Source organism: Bombina bombina, chromosome 6 (assembly GCF_027579735.1).
Source record: "Bombina bombina isolate aBomBom1 chromosome 6, aBomBom1.pri, whole genome shotgun sequence".
NCBI lineage: Eukaryota > Metazoa > Chordata > Amphibia > Anura > Bombinatoridae > Bombina > Bombina bombina.
The window spans coordinates 805,636,257-805,652,292 of NC_069504.1; the positions used below are offsets into that span (position 1 = coordinate 805,636,257).

Consider the following 16,036-nt stretch of genomic DNA (forward strand, 5'->3'; position numbering starts at 1 on the left):
TCATATGCTAAAACTCTTGAAAGTGATGCAGCATAACTAAAAAAAGCTAACAAGAAAATATCACATGACATCTTTATAGAAAAAAAGGAAGATATTGTACTTTAAAATTTCTTCATCTCACAATAGTAAGTGCTCTGTGAACAGTAATCCTTCAGCTGCTGTCCAGTTGTGCTGAGGTTATGCTTTCCTGTACTGTGATCTAATGAAATTTCACTGAAATCTCACAAGATTTCATGCTAAACTTCCTTAAACTGGATAGGGAAACTCTGCCTACACATGCCAGATGCATGCTCCTTTGGACGTCCTGGGACTAGCATCCTGATTGACTGCTTAAAGTCCATTTTACATTGGAATGTGACAACTGAGGACATTTCAAGGTAAAACCTCTTCATTTTTTAACATAGAGATGTTCAGGTGATATTTTCAAGTCAGCTTTTTACAGATATGCTGCATAATTTCAACATTTGGGTATCATGTCCCTTTTAACCATTTTAATTCATTTTTTACCATAGAATATCTGTGCCATGTGTATGTGCGGAATGACTGCCTAGCAGGTGTGCTTATAGCCGATCAAGAGTATCCTCCTCGTGTTTGCTTCACCCTTCTGGATAAGGTAAAGGATTTGCCTCAGGGCTGTGAAATATATCTCAATGATAATTAAGCAGTACTTGAGGACAATATAGCATTGTCATTTGCATATAATAAAAAGTTAAAGGGACAGTCAACCCAAAAATTACTTTAATTTATTTAGATTAGTTAACTAACTATCTTTACAGTAAACTGTAGCCAAATTTCCATCTAAATAAACTTTGGCAGAAAATAAACTTACTAGATCTCATCTGGCAGTTTGGAAATGGCCGCCTGACCCCTCCTTCTCTGACGTCTCCCAAAAGCTTGCACTAGTACAGGATCCTTTTCTCGAGTCTAGTAGTCTCGTCCCTGCGCGCTCCTGCAATTTCAGCTAACAGCTGTTCATACCCGGCCGGCACTCACTGCCTCTCATCCATGCTGTGTGTTACAGAGACTGAGGCAGCGATATGATGGTCTGAGAGTAGAGAGAAATGATATGATGGTTTCACCTTTTTGATTCTACAGAAAGAAATACAATTTGCTTACTAAGCAGAGGCTTCATAACGTTCCTTGTTACACAAAATGTCATATCCTGTATAAAAAAAAATTACGCTGAGCTGCAGGGTTTATTCTCAGCTTAAAATAATGTTATGTGAAGTTTCTGTTATAATCAGGGAATCTTGTAACCAGAATATTACGTTATTGATCTAACCACTTCTGCCCAGGAACAGTCTCTTCTTCAAAATCGCCGTAGAGCACAGCTTGATTGCAGCCCGGCGTAGAAATAGGAGTTAATTTTTTATATTTTTTTAGGTCTGAAAGGTTTGTCTACACCTTTATGACTTATACAGATGAAGGATTTATTGCTGGAAAATATTACAAAATGCCACGTAACTATTTAAGTGAACCATTCGCTTAAACTGGAATAATCCATTTTTTTGTGCTATAAAGTATTCTATGCAGAGCAATAAGTGGTCAGTCTGGGTAAAATAGCATAAAACAGGATTGTAGTGTTTGGTTTCATTGTTGATTTATTTTTTTAATCTCTGCAGACTGGTTTGTAGCTATAGTTTTTGTCTGATATCTCTAGTATAGTATCCTATAGCGTACATCAGTGGGGGCTGTATAGCACAAGTACTTTATAGCACAAAAAAATGGATTATTCCAGTTTAAGCGAATGGTTCACTTAAATAGTTATGTGGCATTTTGTAATATTTTCCAGCAATAAATCCTTCATCTGTATAAGTCATAAAGGTGTAGACAAACCTTTCAGACCTAAAAAAATATAAAAAATTAACTCCTATTTCTACGCCGGGCTGCAATCAAGCTGTGCTCTACGGTGATTTTGAAGAAGAGACTGTTCCTGGGCAGAAGTGGTTAGATCAATAACGTAATATTCTGGTTACAAGATTCCCTGATTATAACAGAAACTTCACATAACATTATTTTAAGCTGAGAATAAACCCTGCAGCTCAGCGTATTTTTTTTTTTTATACAGGATATGACATTTTGTGTAACAAGGAACGTTATGAAGCCTCTGCTTAGTAAGCAAATTGTATTTCTTTCTGTAGAATCAAATAGGTGAAACCATCATATCATTTATCTCTACTCTCAGACCATCATATCGCTGCCTCAGTCTCTGTAACACACAGCACACAGCATGGATGAGAGGCAGTGAGTGCCGGGTATGAACAGCTGTTAGCTGAAATTGCAGGAGCGCGCAGGGACGAGACTACTAGACTCGAGAAAAGGATCCTGTACTAGTGCAAGCTTTTGGGAGACGTCAGAGAAGGAGGGGTCAGGCGGCCATTTCCAAACTGCCAGATGAGATCTAGTAAGTTTATTTTCTGCCAAAGTTTATTTAGATGGAAATTTGGCTACAGTTTACTGTAAAGATAGTTAACTAATCTAAATAAGTTAAAGTAATTTTTGGGTTGACTGTCCCTTTAAATGAGAGAAAATGTAATTCCAAATAAAATGTACTATTCTACATAATCAATTTCTTAGATGAGGACACACAATCTATCCAACAGGTGTGTACCTTCAGATGGCAAAATCGTAGATTAAAATACCTAGGAGTCTTCCTGACTCCAATGGTTGAGGACATTTTCGAGGCTAACTTTGTACCACTCCACACTTCCACAATAGCTACACTGTCCTCTTGGAGAAGGAAACATTTGAGCTGGACAGGGAAGATAAACGCCTTTTAAAATGAGTATTCTCCCAAAGATACTATATTTGTTGCAAACGCCTACCGTTGCCCTTCCACCAACATTCCTTACATCCCTACAAAATAAGATTTTTGAATTTATATGGAACAAACGGCACGCACAGATAAATAGGAAAGACATGCTCCAAACTGTAGACAATGGGGGGCTGGGGGGCCCAGACTTAATCTTCTACAGGAAAGCTGCACACTTGCAGAGAATAGTAGATTGGTACACTAACTATGAATCCAAGATCTGGGTACACCTAGAACACGACATAGCAGGCTCTACACATCTAGGTGCACAGTGCTGGACACCCCTTAGTGCGGACTCACCACAGACGTACGTTACCCACATGGTCCGAGAGACTGTCTCGACTTGGGACAGAATTCTCATAGACTACCCCAAGATCTCATCTAAATACTCCCCGCTTACAGCTTTTACTGCCAATAGAGAGTTTACCCCAGGCCTCTCGGCTAAGATTAAAACCGATTTATCACCAGGCAGGGTGTTGATGATGTGCCATTTAGGAAATGAAAATAAGTTGTATGACAGGAATGACCTTGTAGAGAAGGGACTAGGGTGTTATAGAAATAGTTTTTTCTACCGCCAGTGTTATAATTATTTAGCAGGACATTCACAAAAAAAAGAATATGTTGAGACCCTTGACAACCTTCGAGTTCATGTGTCACAAATCTACACCTACTAGACATGCACTTTCCCTTACCTATGCATTACTAAAGCAGACTACCCCGGGGCATGTACCCCACTTCCTAAGCACATGGGGAGAGGAGCTAAAAGTACAGTTTTCCCACATTGACGCCACTAAAATATACACGGCTATCAAAAGATCAGCCACTTCCAGTAAATATATTGAGCTGAACATCAAAATACTGCACAGGTGGTATCTCGCCCTGACACGCTGCAGGAAAATCTTTAAAAACACCTCCGACATTTGTTGTAGATGTCAGACGCACATTGGCCATAAGGCGCATATCTGGTGGCGGTGTCCTAATATAATCCCAGTATGGGATGCCATTTCAAAAGAAACCTCTAAACTACTAGATAGGCCTCTGGCTATTACACCTAACCCCTATGAAATTATGTTAAGTTCAGGACAAACTATTTAATATAGCAAGCAACAGCTTAAAAATACTTATAGCAAGGGACTGGAAAAGCACTTCCATACCGACTATAACACAATGGGTTCAAGAGTGTAACCTCAACATACAGTTATAAGATTATCACTATATTACATCACGGAAGCTGGATACATACTTACAACTTTAGATACAATGAGAGGCTTACTTGAAAAACAAGTTCAAACCATTTACCTCATAACTCCACCCATGATGGACTATGAAGAGGACTGTATAGGGCGTACACAGGGAAGACTGAGAAAAGTAAATATGTTAGTACAGAACATGTGAAAGCACAGGGCAACACACTGTTCAATAATGGTGGATGAACTACCCATATTAATACTTGGGGGTGTCGGGAAATGCTTAGTTGCTATGGTCACAGGATAAAAACTGTACGCCGGGATACACATTGTGTTTTGTTATTTATATATCCTTTTGATACATGTGACTTGCATTGTACGTATACAACCTATGTATTAGCAATGTATAGATGCTTGAAAGACAACCAAATGTATATGTGCAACATATAAATACTGCAAAATTAAAAACTTTTTTTGAAAAGGAAAAAAAATTAATAGTTTAACTACTTTACAGTGCACTTTCATTATTTATTATGCCTGACATTTTTCCTTGAAAACTGTATTTTCCTCCCCCAATTCCCCAGAAAAGCTGTAGTAAATTCCATGTAATGCAGAACTGTAAACTCTTACATGGTGCACAGTGATTGGTTATTATGTACAGGAGCTCATTTTATATCCGTTCCTAATTGGCTACTGCAAATGAAGTAAGATCGAATACAGTCAAAAGGCTTTCCAGGGAGTTTGTTCAGAGACTAGAAACTCAAGCAAACTTTAACTAAATTACACTTTTAAATGCTTTTAAAACCCTTATTTTGTATGTAAATACACTGTGTGCAGAATTATTAGGCAAATGAGTATTTTGACCACATCATCCTCTTTATGCATGTTGTCTTACTCCAAGCTGTATAGTCTCGAAAGCCTACTACCAATTAAGCATATTAGGTGATGTGCATCTCTGTAATGAGAAGGGGTGTGGTCTAATGACATCAACACCCTATATCAGGTGTGCATAATTATTAGGCAACTTCCTTTCCTTTGGCAAAATGGGTCAAAAGAAGGACTTGACAGGCTCAGAAAAGTCAAAAATAGTGAGATATCTTGCAGAGGGATGCAGCACTCTTAAAATTGCAAAGCTTCTGAAGCGTGATCATCGAACAATCAAGCGTTTCATTCAAAATAGTCAACAGGGTCGCAAGAAGCGTGTGGAAAAACCAAGGCACAAAATAACTGCCCATGAACTGAGAAAAGTCAAGCATGCAGCTGCCAAGATGCCACTTGCCACCAGTTTGGCCATATTTCAGAGCTGCAACATCACTGGAGTGCCCAAAAGCACAAGGTGTGCAATACTCAGAGACATGGCCAAGGTAAGAAAGGCTGAAAGACGACCACCACTGAACAAGACACACAAGCTGAAACGTCAAGACTGGGCCAAGAAATATCTCAAGACTGATTTTTCTAAGGTTTTATGGACTGATGAAATGAGAGTGAGTCTTGATGGGCCAAATGGATGGGCCCGTGGCTGGATTGGTAAAGGGCAGAGAGCTCCAGTCCGACTCAGACGCCAGCAAGGTGGAGGTGGAGTACTGGTTTGGGCTGGTATCATCAAAGATAAGCTTATGGGGCTTTTTCGGGTTGAGGATGGAGTCGAGCTCAACTCCCAGTCCTACTGCCAGTTTCTGAAAGACACCTTCTTCAAGCAGTGGTACAGGAAGAAGTCTGCATCCTTCAAGAAAAACATGATTTTCATGCAGGACAATGCTCCATCACACGCGTCCAAGTACTCCACAGCGTGGCTGGCAAGAAAGGGTATAAAAGAAGAAAATCTAATGACATGGCCTCCTTGTTCACCTGATCTGAACCCCATTGAGAACCTGTGGTCCATCATCAAATGTGAGATTTACAAGGAGGGAAAACAGTACACCTCTCTGAACAGTATCTGGGAGGCTGTGGTTGCTGCTGCACGCAATGTTGATGGTGAACAGATCAAAACACTGACAGAATCCATGGATGGCAGGCTTTTGAGTGTCCTTGCAAAGAAAGGTGGCTATATTGGTCACTGATTTGTTTTTGTTTTGTTTTTGAATGTCAGAAATGTATATTTGTGAATGTTGAGATGTTATATTGGTTTCACTGGTAAAAATAAATAATTGAAATGGGTATATATTTGTTTTTTGTTAAGTTGCCTAATAATTATGCACAGTAATAGTCACCTACACACACAGATATCCCCCTAAAATAGCTATAACTAAAAACTACTTCCAAAACTATTCAGCTTTGATATTAATGAGTTTTTTGGGTTCATTGAGAACATGGTTGTTGTTCAATAATAAAATTAATCCTCAAAAATACAACTTGCCTAATAATTCTGCACTCCCTGTACTTTAGAATGCAAATAATTTTATGGTTCATAAATAAAAATGGTTTTAATGTTTCCTCAAATATTTACAAAGGAATTGCAATTTTATTCTTTCTGTCTCTATCAGGTCCTTGAAGAGTTCTCCACCCAAGTGGACAGAATAGACTGGCCTTCAGGCACCCCAGACACCATCCAGTATAACGCACTGGACTCTTATCTAAGCAAATACCAGGTAGAGACCTTGTCCGTTTCCCTTCTCTGAATAGAGATGTCTTTTTAAATCAAATAAAAACACTGCTTTGCCCATGTTAGTGTCTGCTTTTTGGAATTATACCCTGCGCTATAGTTGATGGGAGGTTCCTTAAAAGTAATAATAGTTTCCTTTTGTGATATATATAAACACACATTACATGCCTTATCTTTGTTTACTTCAATGTTACACTTACAGGGACAGTATACTGTAAAATAGTCTTTACCTTTTTAATGTGTTTCTAACGACTTGTTATACCATCGGCATAGTATAACATTGGTCCTTTAGGTTTATTTTTGTATTTGAAATATCTGGTTTGTTCTTTGAAACCATCACTCATCCAAAATAGGTTGAGCTTGCAGGGAAATCGGATATCCTTAGATTATCACTTTCTGTACACACACATGCTTCTTTATATTATCTCTGTAAACCAAAATTAACATGTTATTGCTATTCCCTTTAACCTGCTACTGGGAGTGTATTTTCTTCTGTTGCCTATGTTTACACAGGTTTTCTTTAACCTATACTTAAAGGGACATAAAACCCCAAATTTGTTATTTCACGAATTGGAAAGAGCAGGCATTTTGAAACAACTTTCCATTTAACTCCTATTATTGAATTTGCTTCATTCTCTTGATATCCTTTGTTGAAAAACATATCTAAATAGGCTCAGTAACTGCTGATTGGTGGCTGCACATAGATGCCTTGTGTTACTGGCTCATCTAAGTGCCTTGCTATTTCTTCAACAAATGATATCTAAAGAAAGAAGCAAATTAAATAATAGAAGTAAATTGGAATGTTCTTTAAAATTGTATTCTCTGTCTGAATCATGAAAGAAAAAGAAACATTTTCGGTTTCATACCCCTTTAAGTATAGAAACTTTTAGGTAGGGATACCATAGAAAAAAAAATCAGCTATTTCAAATGCTGAAATAAAGTAAAAAGGGCTATTTTGTAAACAATGGAATACACTCCAGCAGGTAAAATGGCGGATTGGAAGCAAATTAAAGTGGAGAAAAATTTAGGGTAAACTGTCCCTTTTAATTGTGTAGTGTTAGCCCTTCCCCAAACCATCCATGAAGCCTGGAGCAGAACAAAAAACTTGTATTACAATGACAACTTCCATCTCACACAGTAAAGGTCTAGGTGCAGCTGTGAATGACACGGGAAGCAGAGGCAAGACCAGACAATGCGTCCAATTCAGCAGCACCAGTTAAAACTTAAAAATCACAAATTTGTATTCCATAAAAAGAGCAGGTACATACGTGTCTATATATCCATCTGCTCCTTTTAGGGAATACAAATTTGTGATTTTCAGATTTTATAGGGAAAGTTTACTCCTAGAATTGTTATTGTTTAAAAATATAGATAATCCATTTATTACCCATTCCCCAATTTTACATAACCAACACAGTTTTTACTTTTTACCTCTGTTATTAACTTGTATCTAATGCCTGCAAAAGAAAAAAGGGGGTACTAATGGCACTACTTAAAGTACAAAGTTAGGAATGTCAGTGTTCATGGCTATTGTCTGTTTATCAGTCTTGTAGTATAGCACTACAGACACTTTTTATATATGCAGACTGCGGTGCTGTGTACTGGTTAGAACAAGCTAAAGAAAATCCGTACTCAACTCAAGTACAAATTTGATGAATGAAAGTCTGCCTAATTTTTTAAATTCTATCCTTTGACAAGAGCGAGTACGCTCAACTTAACATTCACTTTAAGGTTAGTACATAAGACTGCATTATTCAATAATGGCCATTGGGGGGCGCATGTTCTGTCTAAGGAGTTTATTTTTCTATACTTCGGATTTATTTTCTGAGATATTATTATAAAGTGGTTATTTACACAGTTATGATCTTATAATTTTAGTAAAGCATTGGGTCAATATTTATATGGGCTATTTAACCCCTTAAGCCAAAACTATATATATATATTATTATATATATAGTGGTACTTTGGCTATCGTATCGCACCACGTGTATATATACGTTGTTGCTTCAGGAGGCTCCAGCACTCTCAGCTGTTAAGTTACAGCCGAGATCTGGAGTGCCTGAAGCTTAAGGCATCTCCAGCATATGGAGCCGGAGCGCGATCGGTGCTCCGCCTCAATGTGAGGGCAGATGCCTGATTGTTACAGACGGTAACACTGTGTGTGTCAGACTGTAACGATCATCTGCTGGAGCCGTCAGGAGGTGTGGGCGGCCCAGCAGGGGAGGCGGAAGAGGGGGAGTGGGAGGACCCTATACTGATTTTTTTTTTTTTTTTTTTTTTTTTTAAAAGGGACAGGACAGCTACGATACAGAAAATATGTTTGGGGGGGCCGGGGATTCCTAATGGCGATCACAGGAAGGAGGGGAGGTACTGGGACCACTACACTACAGTACCTAAAATAAAATAAAAACAAAAAAATAAATATAGGGGTTTATAGGTACTGGCAGACATCTGCCAGTACCTAAGATGGCGGCAATAGTTAGGGCAGGGGAGGTTTAGATAGATGTTTTAGGGGGGATCAGGGAGGTTTGAGGGTTAGGGCAATCCTACACTGAAGAAATAAAATAAAAAAAGTTTTTTTTTTTTGGGCAGAAAGTCTGCCAGTACTTAAGATGGGGGTGACCGGTGGGGGAGGGAAGAGAGCTGTTTGGGATGAATCAGGTAGGGATCAGGGGGTGGGGAATGTCAGGTAGGAGGCTAATCTCTACACTAAAGCTAACATTAACCTTTTTAAGATACATAATTAACCCCTTCACTGCCTGGAATAATAGAGGTGTGGTGCACAGCTGCAATTAGCAGCCTTCTAATTACCAAAAAGCAATGGCAAAGCCATATATGTCTGCTATTTCTATACAAAGGGGATCCCAGAGACGCTTTTACAATCATTTGTGCAATGGTTGCACAAGCAGTATGTAAATAATTTCAGTGAGAAACCCAAAGTTTGTGAAAAAAGTAAAAAAATGTTTTATTTAATGGCATTTGGCTGTGAAATGGTGGCATGAAATACAGGTATACCTCACTTTACAGCTCTTTGTGGAGCTGAAGTTCAACCTCCAAAGATTTTGGAACAGTGCTGTAATCATTGTGAGATTGCGAGAAAAGTGACTGGGACAATTTTGTTATGCTTCACTCTGTTTACAGCATTACAGTGCAATCTGTGTTTATAGTCTGGGAAATTTTACTGCAGTAATTGTCACTATTTATTTATTAAACAGGTACAGTATTTATTTGAATACTAATTAAATACTGGGCTGTGCTAGTGTTAAACTAAACGTAGCACTATTGCACCCCTAATATGTTATTTCAAACACGTTTTTAAACTCATTGGCAACTGAAAAGAAAGCTAAAACTGCCTTGTTTCACTTTAAGGAGGTTTTCACTTTACAGCGGGGCTCCGGTCCCTGACCCGCTGTATGAGCGGGGTATACCAAAATGGGCCTAGATCAATATTTTTCACAGAATATGAATGATTGCACAAAAACTTTTTTCACTCATAGTTGGTGTTTGGCTGAAGCCATTTATTATCAATCAACTGTGTTTACTTTTTTTTAAATCCTAATGACAACAGAATCTACCCAAATGACCCTGATCAAAAGTGTACATACCCCAGTTCATTTTCCTCCAATATTTTTTGATAACATACTGCATTCATATTGTCATCAATTCTGACCAAATTTCCTGTGCCTTTGCTTACACATCCCCAAAACATCAGCGATCCACCTCCGTGTTTCACAGTAGGTATGGTTTACCTTTCATCATTGGCCTTGTTGTCTCCTCTCCAATTGTAGCGTTTATGGTTGTGGCCATAAAGCTCAATTTTGGTCTGATCGCTCCAAATGACTTTGTGCCATTTGTGTCAACTTGTGTGCATGTTATCAGGCCAAAATCACCAGGGTATGTAAACTTTTGATCAGCGTCATTTGGGTAGTTTCTGTTGTCATTATGATTTAAAAAGAGTAAACGCAGTTGATTGATAATAAATGGCTTCAGCCAAACACTAACCACGAGTGAAAGAAAAGTTTTTGTGTTATCATTCATATTCTTTGAAAAATAGCCAAGGGTATGTAAACTTATGAGCACAACTGTGTGTTTGTGTGTGTATATTGTATATGTGTGTAAATAATAAAAAAACAAGGCTCTATTTCTGTTTAAATGGACTGATCGCAAAAATGCTGAAAATGCTCCGGGATTTTGGGCAAGGTTTCTCTCAGAATGTCCTGGTAGTGAAGGGGTTAATTGAAACACACACACACACACACACACACACACACATATCTCTCTCTCTCTCTCTCTCTCTCTTCCTATTTTGTTATATCTCCATGATCTATATTTATAACTGGTAATTAAGAAATTACAATTAATATTGGCAGCAGTTATATTAATAGCTGTTAATCATGGTATTATTTGATTTTATGTTTTGCAATACTTTATAGTTCTATTTAATGACGGTGGATAGCCTTGTCTGCAGACTCCAAATAATGCAAATTGTGGGTGGAGTTTGGCTATTGGAAATTAATTGCAGTTAAAAGGATGTTAAAGGGACAGTCTACAATAGAAATTTTATTGTTTAAAAGATAGATACCCATTCCCCAGTTTTGCATAACCAACACCGTTATATTAATATTTTTTTACCTCTGTGATTACATTGTATCTAAGCATCTTCTGACAGCCCCCTGATCACATGACTTTTTATTTATTATCTTTTGACTTGCATTTTAGCCAATTAGTGCTGTGTTGTGCTGACTTAAATAACTCCATGGGCGTGAACACAATGTTATCTATATGGCTCACATTAACTAGCAGTCTCCTGTTGTGAAAAGCAAATAAAAAAGCATTGGATAAGAGGCTGTCTGTAGTGGCTTAGAAACAGGCAGAAATGTAGAGGTTTAAATGTATATGTATAATATGTATATTAATATAACAATGTTGGTTGTGCAAAGCTGTGAAATGGGTAGTAAAGGCGTTATCTGTCTTTTTAAACAATAAAAATGTTATTGTAGACTGTCCCTTTTTAATTTATTTTCAAAAACATTTAGACTTTACTGATATGTCATTCTATAGCAACACCATAGACCTGTTTACTGTCCCTTTACTGCATCACTCCAGTGTCCCTATCTATTTGCAAATGTTGCATGACATTTTCAGTGTAGTATTCGCTGTAGAAATTGTAATTATTTTGTAAAGTGGCCTGCATATACTGAAAAAATACATCAAACTTTCAATACATTGATTTTTTTTTCTCAAACCTGCTTCTTTAATGCATAAAGTAACCTTTCCAAATCCCAGTTGAATGCAAAAAGTAATATCTAAAGTGATTGTAAATCCTAACGTGTGTGAAAACGCTAGGATTAACAATTGGAACAAATAAAGGGGACTTTCAGGCATGAAGTATAAAATACTTAGGGCGCGATCCGATATACGGCGCAGGTTTCAGCGCAAGCGTGGAAACCTGCGCCGCCTGTAGTTACAGCTCGCAATTTGAGCTATCACATATACGGCGCCGTCAGATGCTAAAGTGCCGTAAGTCTGACAAACTAGCGATGTCCAGAAATCTGCGTAAGTACAAATTTCTGGAGGAGTCAGTGACTTACGGCACTTTAGAAACTGCCGATGCCTACAAAAACTGACTAAAGTATTAAATCTCCCGTACTGTCTAACACGCCTCCCAAACATAGCCCGACACGTATACCCCTCTATCCGCTATCTCCCCTCACTCTCCTAATAATAAATGCATTAACCCCTGAACCGCCGCTCCCGGACCCCGCCGCCACCTACATTAACTACCCCCTAATGTGAGCCCCTTACTCCGCCGCCACCTACATTACCTACCCCCTAATGTGATCTCCTTACACAGACGCCACCTATATTAACTACCCCCTAATGTGAGCCCCTTACTCCGCCGCCACCTACATTACCTACCCCCTAATGTGATCTCCTTACACCGCTGCCACCTACATTACCTACCCCCTAATGTGAGCTCCTACCCTGCCGCCAGCTATATTAAAATTATTAACCCCTAATCTAATCCCCCTACCCCGCTGCCAGCTATATTAAAATTATTAACCCCTAATTTAATCCCCCTACACCGCCGCCAGCTATATTAAATTAATTAACCCCTAAAATACTAAAATATCCCTACCACTAAACCTAAGTCTAACCCTACAAATAGCCCTGAAAAGGGTTTTTTGCGTGGCATTGCCCCAAAGTAATCAGCTCTATTGCCAGCCCTTAAAAGGGCCTTTTGCTGGCCATTGCCCCAAAGTAATCAGCTTGGATGATTACTTTGATAGTGTAGGTGTATTTGTAACTTAGGTTAGGATTTATTTTACAGGTAAATTGGTAATTATTTTAACTAGGTAGCTATTAAATAGTTATTAACTATTTAATAGCTATTGTACCTAGTTAAAATAAATACTAAGTTACCTGTAAAATAAATATAAACCCTAAAATAGCTACAATGTAATTATTAATTATATTGTAGCTATCTTAGGGTTTATTTTATAGGTAAGTATTTAGATTTAAATAGGAATAATTTAGTTAATATTATTAATATTTAGATTTATTTGAATAATAATTAAGTTAGGGGTGTTAGAGTTAGATAGGGTTAATATAGTTAATATATATATAATATAATAACTATATTAACTATATTAACCCTAATATAATTAGGGTTAATATAGGTGGCGGCGGTGTAGGGGGATTAGATTAGGGGTTAATAATTTTAATATAGGTGGCGGCGGTGTAGGGGGATTAGATTAGGGGTTAATACATTTATTATAGGTGGCGGCGGTGTAGGGGGATTTAGATTAGAGGCAAAAGAGCTGATTACTTTGTGACAATGCCCCGCAAAAAGCCCTTTTAAGGGCTGGTAAAAGAGCTGGTTACTTTAGGGCAATGGCCCGCAAAAAGCCCTTTTAAGGGCTGGCAATAGAGCGGTTTACTTTGGGGCAATGCCACGCAAAAAGCCCTTTTAGGGTTAAATTAATTTAATATAGGTGGCGGCGGTATAGGAGGATTAGATTAGGGGTTAATGTATTTAATATAGCTGGTGGCGGTGTAGGGGGATTAAATTAGGGGTTAATAATTTTAATATAGCTGGCGGCGGGGTAGGGGGATTAAATTAGGGGTTAATAATTTTAATATAGCTGGCGGCGGGGTAGGGGGATTAGATTAGGGGTTAATAATTTTAATATAGCTGGCGGCGGGGTAGGAGCTCACATTAGGGGGTAGGTAATGTAGGTGGCGGCGGTGTAAGGAGATCACATTAGGGGGTAGGTAATGTAGGTGGCGGCGGAGTAAGGGGCTCACATTAGGGGGTAGGTAATGTAGGTGGCGGCAGTGTAAGGGGCTCACATTAGGGGGTAGGTAATGTAGGTGGCGGCGGAGTAAGGGGCCCACATTAGGGGGTAGTTAATGTAGGTGGCGGCGGGGTCCGGGGGCGGCGGTTTAGGGGTTAAATACTTTATTAGGGATTGCGGCGGGGGATCGCGGTTGACAGGTAGATAGACATTGCGCATGCGTTAGGTGTTAGGTTTTATTTTGCAGTTCGCGGTTGACAGGTAGATAGACATTGCGCATGTGTTAGGTTTAATTTTGCAGGTAGTTTAGGGAGTTATGGGGCTCCAATACACAGCGTAAGGCTTACTACGCCTGCAATTTGTGGCGAGGTGAAAATGGAGTAAGATTTCTCCATTTTCGCCACGTAGTCCTTACGCTGTATATTGGATACCAAACTGCGCTGGTTTGGTATACCTGTCTATGGGCCAAAACACTACGGCCGAAGGCAGAAATATACGAGCGTAACTTCTATGTTACGCCGTATATGTGATACCAAACCAGCGCAAAATTTGGCGTCGCCGGCTTTTGCGGGCGACGCTGCATATCGGATTGAGGCCTTAATGCAGAAAGCTCCTTTTATTTGTTGGAAGCGTTTGCTGCACTGATCTCCTCAGTCAGCCCACGGCAGAAGGCTATTTTGCTGAGAAGTGATGTTCCACCTCTTAGCCAAAAGCTGTGCATTCCAACTGGCGCCAAGCCGCATAGCCCACACGGCTATTGGCTAAGGGTGTAAATGTCACTTCTCAGAAAAATAGCATTCTGCCGTGGGCTGTCTGAGCAGCTCAGTGCGATGAATGCTTCCAACAAATAAATGAGCTTTCAGCATTGAAGTATTTTATACTTTGTGACTGAAAGTCCCCTTTATTTGTTCCAATTGTAAATCCTAGCATTTCACAAACGCTAGGATTTACCATCACTTTAACACTAGATCTGAATTTAAAAAAAAAACAAACATTGAGGGTTCAGTTTCCTATCTTTTTATATAGACATTTATTTAACTGACTTACTTATATTTGTTGTGTTTTTTGTTATTTGTAAATATTAAGTTATCCAAAGCACACTTTAATTGCATAATTTAATATAAATAGTTAATGATGATTTGTGCAACAAACATTGAAACAAATGTAAATATCCGTTCATTTTAGCTTAATATTTATATTTAGCCGGGTGGTATGTCCACTAAATAGGCCCTGAGAAGAACACTGGTGCCTATTTGAGTATTTTCTGTGAATTCAACTGTATTTTATTAAAGGTGTTTTTTGTTTTTTTGTTCCCCCCCCCTCTTTTAGAATCCCCGAGATGCTGATCCTATGAGTAAAGTACAGGCTGAACTTGATGAAACCAAAATCATCTTGGTAAGGGCTGATTTTGGTTATTTTCTCTTACACTGTGTACACAATAAACTCAATTTATCAATCCATGGCAGAAAGGGGCGTACATATTCACACCTGTCCGAACGAGCTCTCCTCTGGCAGGCAGCGATCCGCTCCCCGCATTTAGCATTACACACAAGCGCTCCTTTGCGCTTGCGTGCAAACGCCGCCCCCTGACCGCGCACATCAAAACACGCTGGCAGAAGCTGTCAATCTTTCCGGTTGGAAAATACCTGGGAGATTTAAATTCTCCACTTAAGAGGGGGAGAACAGGGTAGGGAAGCCGCAGGTCTGATGACTGCTGCTTGATAGATACTGATTGCAGGTTCAGTGGAGAAAAGGGCTTGATAAGTGTAGCCCAATGTGTCTCTTTACTTATCCTGTATAGAGTGACAGGCAGAGAGCTATGGGACATGGATACACAGAATGCTCAAAGCAATCAGATTCTGTAACTGGCTTTCCTTTTGTCTTACCTCAAAACTTTGCAGTGGAATGGATAACGTTTTGTTATTTTTTCTTCCTTCCCTTTTTTTTTTTTGGTCCTAGAATATTGTAGTTGCCGCTATCACTCTGTGAGTTACTGTTCTATCAAACTTAGAAGTACATTGTCAGGATTAAAGGCACAGTCCACACCAAAAATGTTATTGTTTAAAAAGATAGAAATCCCTTTATTTACAATTCCCTAGTTTTGCATGACCAGCACTGTTGTATCTAAGCTTCTGCA

General features: G+C 38.9%; 1 protein-coding gene across 1 annotated transcript in view; it reads left to right on the top strand.

Annotated features, from left to right (window-relative positions):
- The window catches only part of YKT6 (YKT6 v-SNARE homolog), a 37,041-nt gene that overhangs the window by 4,856 nt on the left and 16,149 nt on the right, over nucleotides 1–16,036 (top strand). Inside the window, exons 4-6 of the mRNA XM_053718142.1 lie at nucleotides 513–613; nucleotides 6,483–6,587; nucleotides 15,229–15,294. Of these exons, the coding sequence (XP_053574117.1) occupies nucleotides 513–613; nucleotides 6,483–6,587; nucleotides 15,229–15,294 (272 nt within the window). The remainder of the gene's footprint in view (nucleotides 1–512; nucleotides 614–6,482; nucleotides 6,588–15,228; nucleotides 15,295–16,036) is intronic.